The sequence below is a fragment of the Glycine max genome, chromosome 17 (genome assembly GCF_000004515.6).
Source record: "Glycine max cultivar Williams 82 chromosome 17, Glycine_max_v4.0, whole genome shotgun sequence".
NCBI classification, from domain to species: Eukaryota; Viridiplantae; Streptophyta; class Magnoliopsida; order Fabales; family Fabaceae; genus Glycine; species Glycine max.
In genome coordinates this window covers 9952458-9971562 of record NC_038253.2, presented here as the reverse complement: position 1 = coordinate 9971562, position 19105 = coordinate 9952458, and the positions used below count along the sequence as shown (strand labels likewise).

General features: G+C 33.1%; 2 protein-coding genes and 1 pseudogene across 2 annotated transcripts; all 3 read left to right on the top strand.

The window, feature by feature from the left end:
• Nucleotides 1-650: 650 nt before the first annotated feature.
• LOC102666923 (cytochrome P450 71A1-like) lies at nucleotides 651-2257 on the top strand (annotated as a pseudogene).
• Nucleotides 2258-3466: 1209 nt separating this feature from the next.
• Nucleotides 3467-7676, top strand: LOC100809253 (quinolinate synthase, chloroplastic). Its single transcript, XM_041011183.1, has 5 exons — nucleotides 3467-3631; nucleotides 4715-5443; nucleotides 5574-5753; nucleotides 6258-6770; nucleotides 7011-7676. Exons 2-5 carry the CDS (start codon nucleotides 5243-5245, stop codon nucleotides 7239-7241), a joined length of 1125 nt encoding a protein of 374 aa, XP_040867117.1. The 5' UTR covers nucleotides 3467-3631; nucleotides 4715-5242; the 3' UTR covers nucleotides 7242-7676.
• Nucleotides 7677-16155: 8479 nt separating this feature from the next.
• LOC100808714 (manganese-dependent ADP-ribose/CDP-alcohol diphosphatase) lies at nucleotides 16156-18749 on the top strand. Its single transcript, XM_003550806.5, has 2 exons — nucleotides 16156-16647; nucleotides 17541-18749. The coding sequence occupies exon 2, from the start codon at nucleotides 17569-17571 to the stop codon at nucleotides 18541-18543; it is 975 nt and encodes a 324-aa protein (XP_003550854.1). The 5' UTR covers nucleotides 16156-16647; nucleotides 17541-17568; the 3' UTR covers nucleotides 18544-18749.
• The last annotated feature ends 356 nt before the right edge of the window (nucleotides 18750-19105 follow it).

The window sequence follows — 19105 nt, the reverse complement described above, 5'->3', positions numbered from 1 at the left end:
ATTTGATGTGAAAAATATTACTCATTCATTTACTTTCACCTAAAAGTAAATCTCTTTTTTTATGATATAATCTATCACATTTATTACTGTCTTTTTTTTTCTTTTTTTTCTTTTCTTCCTATTCCACCCCAATTCATCTCAAAATGAAATGTAAGAATATCATAGCTCATATAATACTCTTATTTTTTCTTTATTTCTCTTTTTATCAAGTCATATTAGGTATCATACGCACAATAATCCATCTTCTTTATTTTTCTCTCTTAAAATGTCAAATAACATACCGATGTTTAAATATCTTTATCCTAACTAATTTATCACCTATCTCGTTGCAATCTCCTCTCTCGTGTTGTGAGCTACGTACAATCCCTTATGTTCCGGGCAACACAAGTAAATAGTTTACTACTGTTGAGATGTTCAAGGCACGTTTGGTAAATAATATTTCTCGTTGATCAGGGAACGTATTGATTTAACTATTATGAATTGATTTAACTTATTGTAAGTTTGAGTTTAAATGTTACATATATAATATAACTGGTTAAATACAGACAAAAAAGATTACTTAAAACAATTCTACTTGTTAGCATTTGTCTCGTATGAATATATAAATGTGCAACGATGGCTGTGCCCGCTGGTACGGTGCATATGGGCATTTTCTTCGAAACAGTACAAGGAAATGGGTCTTGAATCAATTCAACAAGAACCATGTTCGGCATCACACTTGTCGTGTTTAAACTCCCAAGAAGAAGCAACTCCAATTCATCAGCACCGGCAATCTTCATCAGCCACGCACGTTGCCCCCTACAGCGAGGAGGCAGAAAAGAAAGGTCTGTTCGTAAGCACCAAGAGTGTCCGATCGTTTCAGTTCATTATAGTTGAAGAAGTGGCTGAAATGATCGGTGTGATTCACGAAGCGTGTGCTACAAGTTATAAGAAGTTGGCCTCTGTGAATCTGAGTGAGTTGTTGATTGCACTCACGAACAAGACACGCCTGATGGTAGTAGAAGCTTTGGAGAACTTGGAAGGAAGTTGTTGTGTCAGTTCACGGCTTTCTGGATGGGAGATTTCTTCCCTTCGTTGGCTTGGGTTGATGTTCTAGCCGGCCAAATTCCAAAGTTTAAGGTCACTCTTAGTTCCTTAGATAGTTTCTTTGATCAGGTGATTGCACAACATAAAGAAAAGATGAATAAAAGGGAAGATCATGAACAATCTGATACGAAAGACTTCGTGGATATACTCCTTCAACTTGAAGAAGCTGGTATGCTTGGCTTTGAGCTCTCCCATGATAACCTCAAAGCAATGCTAGTGGTAGGTCTTTCTTCCAATAATGACTTTGCTCCTTAAGTGTCTGTGTTCTCCAACCAAAATTAAAGTTTCACTTTCTGTAATCCATGTAGTCCTTTAATGCAAACTTTTATAAGGGGATCATAAACTTCAATTCTAAATGAAGAACAGTACAAACAACAACAAATAGGAGATTTTTTTTTTTATTCATAAGAATTAAACACTAAGTATTAGAGAATTTATAATAATTCACGCAATAAGTTGAATCAACTTAACTAGACGTCTTTAGTACAGGAGACTATCTAAGTTTTCACCTTATTAATTTGTTTTTCTCAAAGGGACAAAAATTGAGGCAAGTAATTTCTAATAATCATCCATAAATGAGATTTAATTTCTGTTTTTCATATTTTCAGGACATGTTTATAGGGGCAAGTGACACAACTTCAACAACTTTGGAATGGACTATGGCAGAGCTCATGAGACATCAAAATACAATGGAAAAGGTCCAGGAAGAGGTGAGAAGAGTGGTGGGGTATAAAGCAGAAGTTGATGAAAATGATGTGAAGCAAATGAATTACTTGAAATGTGTAGTGAAAGAAACTTTGAGGTTACACCCACCTGCTCCTCTGTTGCTTCCTCGAGAAAATACCTCTGTTGTGAAACTGAGAGGGTACGAAATTCAAGCCAAGACAAGGCTAATGTTGAACGCTTGGGCAATCCAGAGGGACCCTGAATTTTGTGACGGACCAGATGAGTTCCTTAAAAAAAAAGGGTATTAATGAATTAAGAAGAAAAATAAATTTATCCATATTGCTACATAAAGGAACTTACATAAAAGCATACGTCTACCCAATAATTTCACGAAAAACTTTTGCAACTAAATCATTTAGACTCTTAGTACAATCAGGTATGACATAAAGCCACCAGAGTTTTCATGTATAGTAGTTTGTTAAAATATACAATATTTTAGCAAGTAATTCCAGGCTTTCTGCTGTTATTCACCGTCTGACTAGTTAACAACTATCATGATTCATATTGCATGGCTAAAATTCTCAATAAATCAGATTAGAACCTGTTTACATAGGACTACAAAGGAACTCAAAGTGTGAAATGATTTGAAGATGGTTGAATTTAGCAATGAATGATGCTTGATATATATAATATACTAATATTGATATAACCATTTCACATAAATGAAACACGAGGATATTTTGCACCATTATTAGAGCTTTCTTTTTGTGGTTGTTGAAAATATATTTTAGCTTTCATTATAGGTAACTGGCACTGGTCATCATCTTAAAAAAGAAAGCCGAATTCATAAAAGTCGCAATAGAAAGGGAATATAATGAAGGCTAGCATCATATACTTATGTGAGCACTCAGGATTCAATATAATAAAAGCAAAAAGGGTCAACAGACATCGAATCAGCAACCAATAACTACAGGAAATTCGATCGCCATTCGCCACACACACAAAAGTCAGGTTCTTTAATGTATACCCCCAATTTTTACATTAGTCTACGATATGAAAGCATCGTGTGTAAATTTTTTAGAGAAACTTCATTGAAGAAAAGGGACACAATATTAAGATAATTAAGTAAACTATTATGTTAGCTGCGATAATTAGATGATTTGGTTATTAAAAGATTTGTATAGCCGTGCCTGTCGATATCATTGCACATCATATTCTTTTTTATTCTTTTAAATTTCATTACTTTGCATTCTTAAAGTACAAGAGAACATTCAGTGTATTTCATTACTTTGCATTCTTAAAGTATTATATTTTAACTTTAAGTGGTCACTAAAACAATAAATAGTCTTAAGATATACTAAACATCCATATTAAACAATTTCTCGAATATTAAAATTTTTTTAGATTAGATCCTGAATTTTATTTTAAGAATTAAATTGATAAATCTCTGATACTTTAGAGATTACATAAATAATTTAATTACTTTAAAAATGACTTAAAATAAAGAATTATATTTTGAACACAAAATTAGTAGTTTATTCTTACGTGGTGGTTATTACTAAGAGAGAGAAATATAAAATATTCCCTATATAGAATTGACCCCTCTGATAAGGAAATATTGGCTGCAAGGTTTTGATATTTTGTAAAACAAACAAATATGGTTATAACAAAATATCGTACTAATGCTACTTCAGGACTTATTCTTCTCAACCGCCTTCTCACTTTTGCAGTTATTTTAACCCTTCTTTACCTCTTTCGTTCCAATTCAACACCTCACTAGCCATGCCTGTCAACACCACTCCCTCCTTCTTTTCAACCTCACGGAACGCAACAAACCCCTTCTTCCTCCAACCACTTGCGAAAAGTAGTAGTAGTATTAGTGAGTGCACGCCTCTTTCTGTTACCACTTGCGAGAATTTGATCCCCCTCAAACGAGGGAGGACATTGTCTTTTTGTTTTTATGTGTTTTTCATGATTGTTAGATGGTAGCTTTACGTTGTAGTTGGATGCATGGTCTTGATCTGTTAAAGACAAAATTGCTAGCAACATAAATGACAAAACAAAACAAAAAATGAAGTTAAAGACACGAGTTTTAATCGTTGTTAATCGGTAAATCAAATAAAGGGATTTTTTTTTTGGCTGTCTTCCTTCTGTCCTTGTCTATCTCAACCTTTCTTTCCATTCTTTCTCTCAAAATTGCTTTTACTGTGCATCCAATACAGTAAATAGAACAAAAAGTTGTATTGTGACTCGGATGGTTGACTATGCCTTTCTACTTGTTATGTATTCAATATTGATATTAAAGTATTAATTAATCCTATTGAAAAACACCATCATCTTAGTACATGTTTGGATTAAAGTGGTGAGAGCTCAGAAGTAGCAACAATTTTTTCCTTCTCATTTGATGCATTGTAACGCACAATTTTGTATTGGAATTTGCAGACATACTTTTCTAACTTTAAACCAAACATACCCTTAACTCTTTAAGCTGTTCGTAAGACACACTTTTGTGCATACAAATTCTGTATTTACTGAAAGCCCCACTGTACCTAAATCTGCCTGCGCACATTTCCTTGGTGGTGGTGCTTTGGTTTGATGAGATCTTTTTCTAAAGTTTACACATAATGTGCATGACATACCAATCAAAGTCCAAGGATGGTGAAGAAATAGGTACTGTTAAGCTGTACATACTAACTCATTAATCAGTCCACACAATTTGGGTTTTTAGTAATTTTTTGGGAATTCTTTTATTTTTCCCTCCTTGTCTTCATTAATGAACTTAGCTTTAAAAAATTATTTCTGCATGTTTATTTTATCTCTTCAGCTAGTTTTTCTCTGAAAATAAATGTTTACTTCACATTCACGTCATAATAGATGGTTATGCCCACCACAAATGCCTTAAATTTATGGAATCATGACCTGACAGCATTAAACTCCTAATTTTGTTCTAGCTTTCGTGCAGGCGAAATATCTGTTCCCTAATGAGTTAAAAGTTGATGAACTAGTCAATGTGCTGAAGGAGAAGAAAATTGGTGTTGTTGCACACTTTTACATGGATCCCGAGGTCCAAGGCATTTTAACTGCTGCTCAAAAGCAGTGGCCACATATCCATTTATCTGATTCACTGGTCATGGCAGATTCAGCAGTCAAAATGGCAAAAGCTGGATGCCAATTCATAACAGTTCTAGGTGTCGATTTTATGTCAGAAAATGTGCGTGCCATCCTTGATCAAGCTGGTTTTAGTGAGTTATGCCTTTCTCTATTTTGAAGATAGCCATCAGCAGGCAAAATATGTGATGATAAGTTAAGTCTGTCTTGAAGATGGACTCTATTAAGTTTCCAATTTATAAATATTGGTGAATGGCTCGTATGAAGCAGGTCAAACGTGTTGCAGTAAAATATACTATTACAATTTGGTATTTGTGCTGCATGTTAGTCCTTAGTCCTTAATTTTTCTTCTGATAATTATTTGCAGGTTGGCGTGTATAGGATGTCAAATAAGCAAATTGGCTGTTCTCTGGCTGATGCTGCAGCTACTCCTACTTACATGGAATATCTTGCGGCTGCTTCTAGGTCTACTTCTTTGCATGTCATATACATTAACACTAAGTTAGAGACAAAGGCATATGCTCATGAGCTTGTGCCTACAATAACCTGTACTTCATCAAATGTTGTCCAGACTATCCTACAGGTTGGTCAGATACAAACTTTTTTTGTTCCTCTCTGACTTTTTAATGGCCATATGAATGCATCACATGATGACCATCACCAAGCCCATTTAGCCCTTTATTTAAATAATATATTGGTCCATATTTATGCAGGCATTTGCTCAAGTTCCAGATTTTAGCATATTTTATGGACCTGATTCTTACATGGGTGCAAATATCAAAGATTTGTTCCAACAAATGACAAAAATGACTGATGAAGAGATTGCTGCAATACATCCTAAGCACAGTCAAGACTCTATTAGGTCATTACTGCCTCGACTTCACTATTTTCAGGTAAGATCTTTAGCATGTTTTGAAAAGATAGGAAAGAATCTACTTCGTTTGGAATTAGATGTGCATCATCTATATGTTGTGTTTATCCTTTTGGGATGCTGGCTTTTAGTGAAATCATTTTGTTCTACATTTTTTTTCCACATGGCTATGATAGTATTTAGTATGATATTTCATTCTTATTGTATGTTTTCTTCTCTCATCATTTCTTTCACATAAGTTGGTATATGCTTTGTTAAATAATTTTTTCTCCTGTGTTGTTGGGTTTATGCAATGTGTGACTTGGAGAGAAAGTTGTAAATGCCTGCACTTATACTTTTGTGGTCTTCCTGTGTTTTGTAATTTTTTAGAAAAAGTTTGAATTTTCCTTGTATAAAATATGGCTTGTATTAGTTTATCATCTCCCGATTTATGTGTTTTATGACTTTTATCTAAGTAGGCTAGTACTAGCAATCTATGGTTCTATATTTTATTTCATGATTATATATTTTTGCAACTTGTTGCCAGGATGGAACATGCATTGTTCACCATCTATTTGGCCATGAAGTTGTGGAGAAGATAAAAGAAATGTACTGTGATGCATTCCTTACTGCCCACCTTGAGGTACCTGGAGAGATGTTTTCTTTGGCAATGGAAGCAAAGAGAAGGGGAATGGGTGTAGTAGGCTCCACCCAGAATATTTTGGATTTCATAAAGGATAGGATTCAGGAAGCTTTGGATAGAAATATAGATGACCATCTCCAATTTATTTTAGGAACAGAATCTGGGATGGTGACTTCAATTGTGGCAACGGTCCGTAGTTTGTTGGAGCCTGCGAAGTCCTCTTCTCAAAGAGCAAAAGTTACTGTTGAAATAGTCTTTCCAGTTTCATCAGACTCAATCTCAACAACAACCTCAAGTTTATCCTCAGGTCTTAATTCTGTCAAAGTGGGAGATATCATACTTCCTGTTGTGCCAGGAATAGCCAGCGGGGAGGGTTGTTCCATTCATGGTGGCTGTGCATCTTGTCCATACATGAAGGTAGAATTTGTCATTTGGTTTGGATATGGTTAGCTCAGTTTATAATCAACTTAAGATCTTGAACTACAGTTGGATTAATAATAATAATTGGTAGGTCATTAAGTACATTAAAGACTTTAATTCTATTATTTTTCTCAGCTAGGTGGGTCAACGGTGACTGCCTTATTATTTTTATCTGGATTATTTTCTTCAATTTTATTCTTGGAAGCTGTCATCTGATTGTTTCTTCAACCTTTTCAGATGAATTCTCTTAGCTCACTCCTGAAAGTTAGCCATCACCTACCCGATGAAGAAAATATCCTTTCAGCATACAAGGCAGAGCGATTTAAGTTGCAAACACCAAATGGCAAATCAGTGGCAGATGTTGGATGTGAACCTATTTTGCACATGAGGAACTTCCAGAGAAGCTCGTTGATCAGATTCTTCGTCCCCAACACAGTTGAAGTTCAGTGTGATAAACTTGAGAAATAATGTGATGTGAAGAAGACAGAAATCTGTGCTGCTGTTTGGTGAGCAATTCCAAGTTGCAACTACAGCAAAAGTTAGGTCCGTGCAAGGCCTTTGCTTATAGCATGGTAATCGTTGATACAACCGGATTTTGTTGTATGATAGTTTCCCTTCGCATAGGGAACTTCTAATTTATTTAGATACGATGACATTATTTATAGTTCGATATCAATATAGAGAAATGAATGAAATAGCATCCGCTCATATTTTTTCCCCTTTCTTTTAATAATTGAAAAATCTATATGTACAGCTCCGGGTCTAGGGCCTTTTGTGTTTGAGGCATGAGAGCAATTTCTCGTATTGTGATGCCAAAAGTTCTCACCTTCTGAATACTGTTTTGTGTTTCGTCTTGCTTTGTTCTGCTTTAAGGGATTCCCTCACAAAACAAGAAAAAGGGACTACTGTGTAAAATACTAATTTAGTACTTCTTTTCGGTGACAATACCAAGATTTTCTCTGTAGTACATCATTAAGCATTTTTATGGTGCTATTTGGGGCAAAATCACCATTCTGGGTTACTTTTAGAAATTATTTACCAGAATGGGTCTCTTTGCTTTTTATTTACTAAGGGGTGCTGTTTTGGCAGGGAAAGTGCTTACCTGAGGGGCGCTTACCGGAGGAAAGCGACACGTGGCCGCTGCTGCAGGCGGTGCTGCAGGTGGTGCAGACGGTGCTGGAAGCGCCCTGCAACAAAGCGCCGAAGGTCGCGCCCTGCATGCAGGCGCTACTGGTCGCGCCCTGCACGCAGGCGCGTTCCATCGTGCCGTTCCCGAGGCGCCTTGGTTCGCGCCCTGGCCCCAGGCGCGTCCAAGCGCCCTTAAATGGGGTCCCCCCCTCCCCCAAACCCCCCCACGAAAGCTGTCCCCCCCTCCCCCAAACTCCCCCTTCGTGTTCCCCCCCCCACAGCAGTCCCCTTCCCATTCCCCCCTCCCCAGCAGCAGGTTTTTTTTTTTTTTTTTTTAATTTATTTTATTTATATAAATGATTATATTTTTATCTTTTTATATATATATAATTTTTTTTTGCAGCCAGCTTCTCCCCTGTTTGCAGGTTCCCCTTCCCTTGTTTGGTTAGTTTTTTTTATTTTTTATTTAATGTATATAAATTGTTATATTTATATATATATATATATATATATATATATATATATATATATATATTTCGCCTTAGGCAGTTTATATTTTTTAGTGGATTTATTTGTAGAAGTAATTATTATTAGTTTGATAGTGTGTTATATTTTTAATGCTTTGTTATATATTTTTTTTGATAAATAGGAAGTTTAAATTGATATATATTTTTAGTGTTTTGTTTTTTGATTTTATAATAATATAAAATTGTTAATTATTGTTGAAGATAATTATAGATAATTATAGATAATAATATTGTTATTTAAATATTATATTATTATTTTTGTTAATATTTAATTATATTAGTTATAATTGATGTTATTTGCAATTGTAAGACTTTGTTGTTGTTGGGTTGATAATTATAGTTTGTAGAATATAATTTTAATTAAAATTAATAATAAATATTACTAGAATATTGCTATTGAGTGTATTTAAAAAAGAAAGGCATATTGAGTTTGATACAATATATCAATAGTTTAAAATTAAAAATAAACTCTAAATTATAATTAATAACTTTTAAAATAAAAAGTTAAAATTAAGAAAAAAAATGGCTGAAATTGCTGCTATATATATATGTGTGTGTGTGTCATTATAATTCATTTACTTAAATTATGTGTTCATTTCTAAAATTTAAATTATGTGTTCATTTCTAAAATTTAAATTATGTATTTTTTTAGAATATTGTTTGCGTACGTATTTAAAATGTATTTAAATATATTGTAATTTATTATTAATTATTTATGATATGTGTGATTATTAATTTTTTTTCTTGTTATACAGGAGTTTTAATATGGCAAGTTCGTCATCATCTAATCATTATGACGTGGCATCTGGACCATTAGAAGATGATTTACTGTGGATGCAAAAAAACCATATATCACAACATATTTGGAATGGTGCTAATCAAAGGACGTTAAAAATTCGACGAGCTACACCACTCTATAATCATAGAGAAGCACCGCCCGAGGAAATTATTCCTTTATTACAAGTTTCGGGTTTGTACCCGATAATGAAATTGGCGCAATTGAAGATAAATGGAGCATTAGTTAATGCTTTTATTGAAAGGTGGAGGCCAGAAACACATACATTTCATTTGAAGTGTGGCGAGGCAACTATTACACTTCAAGATGTTTCTGTGCTACTTGGTATTTCTGTTGATGGAAGACCTTTAACCGGAAATACAAATATTGATTGGTTTGAATTGTGCCATGAATTATTGGGTGTCATGCCTGACGATGATGCAGTTGACAGGAACTCACTTTTATTGAGTTTGCTGACTTCTCAATTTGCAAATATTAATGATTTCATAGGCAACCAACAAGGGCTTGAAAGATTTGCTCGAGCTTGGATCTTAAGATTCATAGGAGGCGTGATGTTTGTTGATAAAAGCAGCAAAAGGGTGCCAATGAGATATTTGCAATTTTTGAGAGACCTTAGAGAGTGCAGTACTTATGCATGGGGAGCTGCTCTTCTGGGTAACCTTTATAGAGAGATGTGCATCGCAACAGACTATCATGCTAAATCAATAGGCGGTTTCACTCTCTTGATTCAGTTATGGGCATGGGAACGATGCCCAACGTTAGCCCCATCAGTTATTCCTCCACAACAACAAAACGCGCCACTTGCTTACAGGTATACTTTCCTTTAATATTTTGAATTGATAATTAATAAATATGGTTGCTTGATGTTAATCATTATTATACGTAACATCTTATTTTGTTATTTGTTTTTTTGTGAAGATGGTTAGGAGGTGAATTGCATCACATAGGCAATGACAATTTACTTGAGTTTCGTCGTAAATTAGATGTCATGAAACGCGACGAGGTAATAATTTTGACATTTGTTTATTAAATGATGTTCTAATTGTTACTTAATTTATTAAATTTAACTTTTATATGCGGTTTGTTTGGGTCCCTTATGCTGGACATGTGGAAATGAATTTGAGTCAAGTTTGTTTTATTGGGTCTGTATTATGGACATGTATCGTACCACTTATTTGTTTTCAAAAAGTGGAATGGCACCAGCCGGATAAAGTCATGCGACAGTTTGGAATGCAACAACCTATTCCGAGCCCAGTAATGCAACCCGAAAACATACATGACTTGACCTTAAAGGGAAAAGAAGGAAGAAATTGGATGCGACTAATGCAACCCGCGCTTAATGAATGGAATAGTCGCTATGAAAGGAGAGTAGAACAAACGCCGCCACAAACAGAGACCCTTAGTCTGAACTCTGAATATATGCGGTGGTACAGGCGTAAGACAAAAGTTTATGTCGACCCAAAACATGCAAGAAGAGGACTATTGGTATAAATTGTTCATTATAATTTAGAAAATAATGTTGCGTTGAAGATTATTTTAATAACTATTCTTTTATTTTTTTATGTAGGGTGAAATCGCGGAAACACTACATTTTATGGTGTCGCCTGTTGGGAGAAGGGTTTGTACTTTTGATGATTTACTGCCATGTATCGAGAAGATCACTCTTATATCTGAAGAAGAGGATAGGATACTTGAGGCACATCAAGATGCTCCCCCTTCTCAGCCACAATTTGAACATCAACCATGACGGAAGAACGGCATGAGACTCATCCCAGTCGCCATATTCAATTGTTATTGCCTTTTGCTTTGCCTTCCACGCTTTCCTGTACGAAATGTTGTAATTAAACATTCCATTGATCCTCTCTTGAATCAAAGAAATCTTGAGTGACGGATCTTCTTTGATCATCCCTATAAAAATAAGTACGAAAAATTATTGTACACCACACCAACAAACACAAAAAAAAGTATAAATAAGAATGAAAATTTATAATCATACCTAGTACACAAGTGACAATCAAATCAGAATCCAATTTATCATGGTCTTGAGTTATACTCATATTCAAGCAACTGTGTGGTCCTCCCCATTGCGTAACTTTCCATGTATCAGTTTTTTTTTATAAAATTGCCCTCATATAAAAAGGGCATGGGATGTCATCGCTTCTATTTCCACAACAGACGACATATTTCTGCGATTTAGATTCAACAACTTTGAAACTTTGATGCACTTTCATTACGTATTGTTGTAATGCATTTTTTACTGCGCTTTTGGTATCAAATTCCATACCAACATATAATTCTTGACCCATATTAAAATTTGATTCCATATCTAAACCGCAAATTTCTTCTTGGTCAAGATAACTCCAATTAATATTACTATAGTGAGAAGCAGAATCCTAAAATGGAGTCTGACTTCCACCTACAAAAACAATATACCAAAAATTTATAATTCAAGGGTAGAGAATTATTTAAATATTATAATATTTATTTATATATAACAATAAATATACCTTCTCCCGATTGCACAACTGTAAGTGGTTCGATCAAACGGACAGCTTCATCATCTGTGTCAGACATTTCATTAATATCCTCATCCTCATCTAGTGAGTCCTCAGCGTATGAATTAGATATTAAATAATCATCATCATCAAAATCTTCTTCTGAATTTGTTCCAACTGTTGCACTACCCGATTCATTGTGAGACATATTATTTCCGCATGATAACAATGAATTTGTCAAATTAATTGCAGAAGCACCCGCAACATCAACTTCAACACATAATTCTATGACAGACATTTCTTGTTGTTGTTCAAAACTTTGAATCATTGTTTCAACATCTTCATCGTCACAAATTTGCAGTGCAATATATTTACCTGCAACTAAAAATCTACAAGTGATAGTAGATATACTTTCATGTTTTTGTAATTTTACCTTGTCGTGTATCCTTTTTTTTAAACTCTCAAAACTAATACCACGCTTTATTTGAATAGCTTTTTTAGGGCCTTCAAATGTGATACCATCATCAGTTTCATACATCTTACCATTTAAATAGACGAGTGTAATAATTGAATTCATTTTTCAAAAATATACCTACAATAAATAATTAATGTCGTCAACAAACAATAATATAAAAAATATATTAACATAACATAAATTATTAACCTAAAATAAATTAACAACAACAAATTACTCTAAATAAATGAAATTACTGTCACAACAATTTCCTACTTCGCACACGAATGACGCAAAACAATCGGCATTTATTTTTAATGTGTATGTATAAATTTTGGCTATTAAAAAAATATACCAACAACATCAATAATTATGAGCTTAACTAATAATAATAATAATGTGCTAGACATAAAAACTACTACAATAAATAATTATTGTCATCAACAAACAAATATATCATAATTATAACCAAAAAATAAATTATTAAGTTACCAAAAATTACTAATTATCACACAAAAAATATAAACAAAATTACTATTTCATTTTATAGTTCATGTCAATTTGTTTATGCACCTACAAAATATAATCATTATTATCATCACCAAAATAAATATTAATTAATGCTATAACGTATTGAAGATAAAAAATATTTACTAGTTTTGAACAAAATTTCTAATCGGTACGTTTCAACTCAGCTTCAAGGTTTCCAAATGAGCTTGATTTTTGTGTGAAAATGAAACGGAGGGCAGATGGTTTTATAGGGAACAGGGACGTGTCAGGGGGCCCACCACTAGTGGAAGTGCCTGCCAGGCTACCACTAGTGGTCGCGCCTGGCAGGTAGGCACGACTGGTAGCGCCTGGCAGGCAGGCACGACCACCCCTGTCACATCGTCCTGTCCAGACAAGCCACGTGTCGCGTTCTGGTGAAACGCGCTCCTCAGGTAGGCGCTTTGTAGTAAAATAACAGACCCCCTTGGTAAATAAAAATAAAACAGACCCATTTTGGTAATTAATTTGTAAAAGGGACCCAATTTGGTAATTTTGCCGCTATTTGGTTGGATTTATTGATCAACATTACTCACACATTCTATCTCGTAGATTCATCCGAATGAATAGTTTAAATTAGAGTTTTTAAAATTGGTTTTGGATAAATTTAATTTTTTTTTAAAATGATTTGTGAGATTTTTTTTACTCATCTATCCTAACTCTTCACCAATAGTGGGCAGTGGCTTGTAACTTGTGAGAACTTATTTACAAATAATTTTATGAATTATTAACGCTCCGCCATCTCTTAATTCAATTCTAGGTTGAATAAGTTTAATATATGGGGTCATTTTTAAAGTTTTGTATAAACTATTTATGTGTTGGGAAAACTATTTATGTTTTGAGATTTTATGAAAAATTGAAGCATTTAGCACATTTTGTTAAATATTTTTAGAAATCAATAAAGATTAAAAAATTTTATGATTTTAATGTAGAAATATTTTCTTAACAAGTACTTCAAAATTTTTATATGTATTAAAAATACTGTTTCTATTTTATGTACGAGATACATAAATTAATGGATTATGACCTAAAAATAGAAGTTTTTACAATAATAACAAAAATTTATCTCATTAAGTGAAATCAGTCACATGAATTATATAAGTCATTTCACACATTTTAAAATCAAAATTTTAAGAATATCATTTGACATGAAATTTCCTAGAGGACTTCCTCTAAATCTAGTGTCTGTGGTTTTGAAGCGCAGTTCCTAATACGCCCTGCCATTGTCGGAAGGCAGAACAGAAAGAAACCAATGGGAAAGCAAGCTGCCTGCTGCCACGTCTAGGATCTCCGTTTTGACAATTAACGAACGAGGTTCATCGTCTACACTGCGTTATGTTTCATGGGTCTGCATCTCCCTGTTATCACGTGAATCCTCGATAAAAATTAAGGAATTAACATCTATTTAATATTATGGATTGACTTTTTCTGACATGTTTTCTTTGATCTTCAATATAATAAAGAAGAAAAAAAATATTTTTTTTCTTTCTTAATTTCAAATAATCCACCTGATCTTATATATAAGAAAGAAAAAAAATATTATTTTTTTCTTTTAAATGTAAGAACATCTACTGTACATAATTATTTAGATGACTTGTTTATCATAATTTTATGAGGTTTTATAATTTTATATAAATTTAAACACTTGAAATTCACTTTAAAGCTAAGATTCTGAAGTATATGATTAATTTAATTTTACGGGTCCTACAATGCTTCTTGAAAATTATTTTATTTATAATATAAATTTGTTAAGTAAGGCCATGTCATTTCTTTCAATGAAAATAAAAAAAGGGTTAAGCAACAGTGCTTGAAGTTAAATAATTTATGTAAGCACTCCTATTGGAGATGCTGAACAAAAATTTCAACTAATTTTATGTTATTAAGTATTATTATCTCTAGAATATCCTTGACTTATTGAGGTTTAAGTTTTAATGACTCTTTCCTGTTCTTTATATCAAGTTCCAATAAAAAATAAGTTAAAAAATTAGTTTTTAATTGAGATTAATGTAATTAGATATAGTTAATTAACTTTTTTAGTTGGTGTGACATACTTTTTCTTTCTTATACTTCCTTTTGTTCTTATATATAAAATTCAATTACTTGATTTATTAAGATTTAAAAAAATTATTAATTTAGTTTATAGCAATAAATTTATCTTAAATTTATAATTTTTCTAAAACTATTCCTGTCATTAATACTTTTATTTCTTCTAATGATTTGTTAATATATTTTCTTTATGAAAGATATTTTTAGGCTAAAAATAATTAATGTAAAAAATATTATAGATTGAATCTAATAAAAAGAAACAAACATCATTTTAAATTTGGTATTATATATAGACACAAAGGAGTATTTGAGATAGGAGGGAGTGCAGAGAAATTTCAATTTACTTTACTTCACTTAATGTTATTTTATCTAAAATGCTCTTTATTTAATTAAGGTGTTGTTCTAATTATTTTTTTCATTCTTGGTAATAAGTTCTAATGAAGAGTAGTTAAAAAAAACAATTTTTAATTCAAACTCATACAATTAAATATGAATAATTAATATTTTAAATTAATATAATTTTTTTCTTTTCTTATTGGAGACCGGAGGCAGAAGGGAGTACTATATAACAAATTGATTATCTTGTTTTCATTAAAAATAATAATAACTCATGGATGAGCATAAAATGTAATTCAAGGATAATTTAATTGATTTTCTTGATTTTATTATAGAAAAAATTGCATTTCCTAAATCATTATTCCCCGTTTAGTTTTGGAGATGTGTGTGGCGGACAGTTGTAAAAATTAAATTATTTCAACAATCAATTATAATCATAATTAATTTTTATTTTGAATAAATTTACTGAAAAATAGTTTTAAAATAATTAATTTTGTTTGGATGCAACAAAAAAAACCAGGTTTTATTTAGTAAAATAGTATAAAAATAGCTCAAAGGAAAAATAAGCGGTTAAAAACTAATCGTAAACTATAAATTTTCAGCTTCAGAAAACCAACTTGTTTTTTCAATTTTTTTTTTGTGTGTGTGTGAATTTAAGCTAAAATCAAAATATTCAGCTTTATCTTGGAAACAACTTATTTTCTAAAAAAAATAGCTAAAATTTTAGATAATAAGTTATTCTTTTTTTGATGCCGGAATTATAAGTTATTCTAAACATCAATCAATGCGACCGCTTATTTCATGTGGTGAAATTCAAGGTGCCCAACAGTTGTTGATGAAATTTTTTAGTTTGAGGAACATTTGCCGGTGACTTCCTCCAACTGTTTGATTGGTGTTTGGTCCAAGTAAGACAAAAAGATTGATTATTTAAGGATTAAAATGAACAAAAATCCCTTTAAAAGGAAATAAGTAAGCCTTCGTATATAACCCGTTTCATTTACTGTCAGTATTATCTTTTTTCTTTATTTTTTGTATGGTTTATTTATCTTTTTTCTTTAAACAAATAGCAAGAGATAATAATTAAAAAAAAACTTTCAAATAAAGTAAAATCATATCATATGATATTGATTCTCTCTCTTTTTTATTTTGAGCTCATCGCTTAACATAAGAAAAGGGTTTTGGTTTGGGGCCGGGAGAGGAGGACAGGTGAGAGAGAAGAAAGAGGTGGAAGCAGTGGCAGTCCCGTGTTTCTGTTTCTAACAACTGGAACGAAACGACAATTTAGCCCTTAATGTAGCATTGCATGAACATTAAACATTAACGTCGTAATTCCCAAAAACACGAGTCGTTGTTGGGTTGGGTCTTTCTCTCTGCACCCCCCAGACAGACCCAGAGAGTTAGGACTTGCGATCTTCTTTCTTCCTTCTTCTCCCCCCACTTCCAAACCTTAACGCAATCGGATCTCTACATTCTATTCTACTACTTCATTCTTCCATTCAACGACACACATTGTACCGCTGCTTCACTTTTCGCATTTCGATCACAAGTACGTATCTATTGTCTTTATTTTTTAAACCAATTGTTTGTTTGCTTTTGGCAAAACTGACCGCTTTTTTTTCTCGCTTGCTGCATTTGTTTAGGCTACTATCTGGAACCTGTAATGTAATTAAGATCAAATAAGAACAATTTCTGCATATTTTTGTTTTTAGTTTCTATATACTGATCACTATGCAGATTTTTACAATGGCACCATGATCTGTTTTAGAGGATTCCTCTTTTTTTTCTATGGTCCTGAAACTTGTTACCAGATTATTGACGTTGCATCTGTACTTTATGCCTGAATTTGAAATTGCATTTTCTCTTGTCTCAAACTGTAGACTTGGCCACATGAGGCCATTATATTACAGAAGGAATCACTAAAAATGATTTTTCACACCTCCTTAGATTACATACACCTTGTGAGAGAAGAGAGAGAAGGTGACAGATGTGATAGATAATAGGATGGAAAAGAAAGACAAAGGTATAATAAGGTAGATGTAAAAATTGAAGTGTCAAAAAATAGTGTTGGAGAATCATGTTTATTCCCTTGACTCTGAATTTTCTGAATATGGAATAATAGCTAATACAAAGAAAATTTGAAACTCTAGGACAGATGATAGACTAGTTTACTCAGGTTGAGATCATTGAGTTTTGTTATCCCCTGTTTTGATCACACTACAATGTTAGGATTTGCAAATCCTTCCAAAAGTGATAGTCTGATAGGATTTAAAAAAATTTATCTATAGTTCACAATGTGGTTTGTAAATGAATAAAGTTGTTAGATTGATATCATTTCAAACAAGTTTCATTAGTTGTAAATGAAGTGAATTTTGTATGAGATTTTGCATGCACATCAAAAATCCTGTTTTGCTGACATTATATATGTTGTATGACCAATAGGAGCTTGAGGAGATTGGAGACATACACTATGGGTTCTGCTAACGGACTAACTGCTATAAATGGGAAACAACCTCTCTTTTCTTTTGGGTTGATATCCGATGTGCAATATGCTGACATTCCTGATGGTAGGTCATTCCTTGGTGTTCCACGGTACTATAGGCATAGCATTGTAGTGTTACAGAGAGCAGTAAAAGAATGGAATACTAGTAAGAGGCACAAGTTTGTGATAAATTTTGGGGATATTGTTGATGGGTTTTGTCCAAAAGATCAATCTCTTAGCACTGTAAAGAAACTTGTGGATGAATTTGAGATGTTCAACGGACCAGTGTACCATTTGATTGGCAATCACTGCCTATACAATCTGCCTCGAAGTAAGTTACTTCCATTGTTGAAGATCAAGAGTTTTGAAAGCCATGCTTACTATGATTTTTCACCAGTGCCTGAATATAGATTTGTAGTTCTTGATGGCTATGACATAAGTGCGATTGGCTGGCCTCAGGATCATCCAAAAACATTGGAGGCCTTGAAATTCCTCCGGGAGAAGAATCCAAATGAAGACAAGAACAGTCCAACAGGTTTGGTGGGCCTTGAAAGAAGGTTTCTTATGTTTAATGGAGCTATTGGAAAGGAACAAATGGAATGGTTGAATAATGTTCTTCAAGAAGCAACAAAATTGAAACAGAAGGTGGTGGTGTGTTGCCATCTCCCTCTAGATCCTGGTGCATCATCTAAGGAGGCACTGTTATGGAATTATGCTGAAGTAATGAATTTGATACACAAATACACTTGTGTGAAGCTTTGTCTATCTGGACATGATCACAAAGGTGGATACTCCCTTGATTCCCATGGAGTTCACCATAGAGTTCTTGAAGCTGCCCTGGAATGTCCTACTGGAACGGATGCATTTGGATATGCTGATGTTTATGATGATAGAGTATCACTTTATGGTACTGACAGAATGCAGAGTACAGACATGTATTTTCATCCTAAAGCAGATTTGTGATGACTAGATGTGTTGATGTTTGTGAGATAGCTATTCATTTATTGATACCAGAGAATACTGTGGTCCTCGTGCAAGTCCAATTCACACTAAATTAACTTTCTAAGCAATGGATGGAAGTTGGAATTACTTAGTTGAGTTAGGTAACTTGCAAGTTAATGAATCAACCACTTTCTACTCGACTTTTTCCCATGCTTCCGGAAGAGACAAAGATGCAACAAACATTAACAATCGCTGGAGGTTTCCTCAGAAATGATTTACATGTGAAGATTTTAATTGCTTTTATATAAATTTTAGGATGCTTTCTCGAGATATACATTGAATGAAAAACTTTGCTGTGGTCAAGTGAATATCCTTTAACTCACTGTAATAGTTATATCATTAGCACTAACTGCAAATTTGACTGCTTTCTACGCGGCTTCTCAACTTACTTACCTTCATATATAGCAGGTGGCTCGGTTCATTGCAAGCTAGAAAGTAAAAAGTAGTTCCTGGACTAAGAGCATTTGGTCAATAAACAATTTGGAAGGCATAAAGAAGATAATTTATCAGACAATTTAGGATA

Excerpts from the sequence above, each read along its gene's own strand:
- LOC100809253 (XM_041011183.1), top strand. The coding sequence starts at position 5,243 with ATGTCAAATAAGCAAATTGGCTGTTCTCTGGCTGATGCTGCAGCTACT. Across the intron at positions 5,444-5,573 it reads TTGTCCAGACTATCCTACAG|GCATTTGCTCAAGTTCCAGA; the intron begins GTTGGTCAGATA and ends ATATTTATGCAG. Across the intron at positions 5,754-6,257 it reads CTCGACTTCACTATTTTCAG|GATGGAACATGCATTGTTCA; the intron begins GTAAGATCTTTA and ends ACTTGTTGCCAG.
- LOC100808714 (XM_003550806.5), top strand. The coding sequence starts at position 17,569 with ATGGGTTCTGCTAACGGACTAACTGCTATAAATGGGAAACAACCTCTC.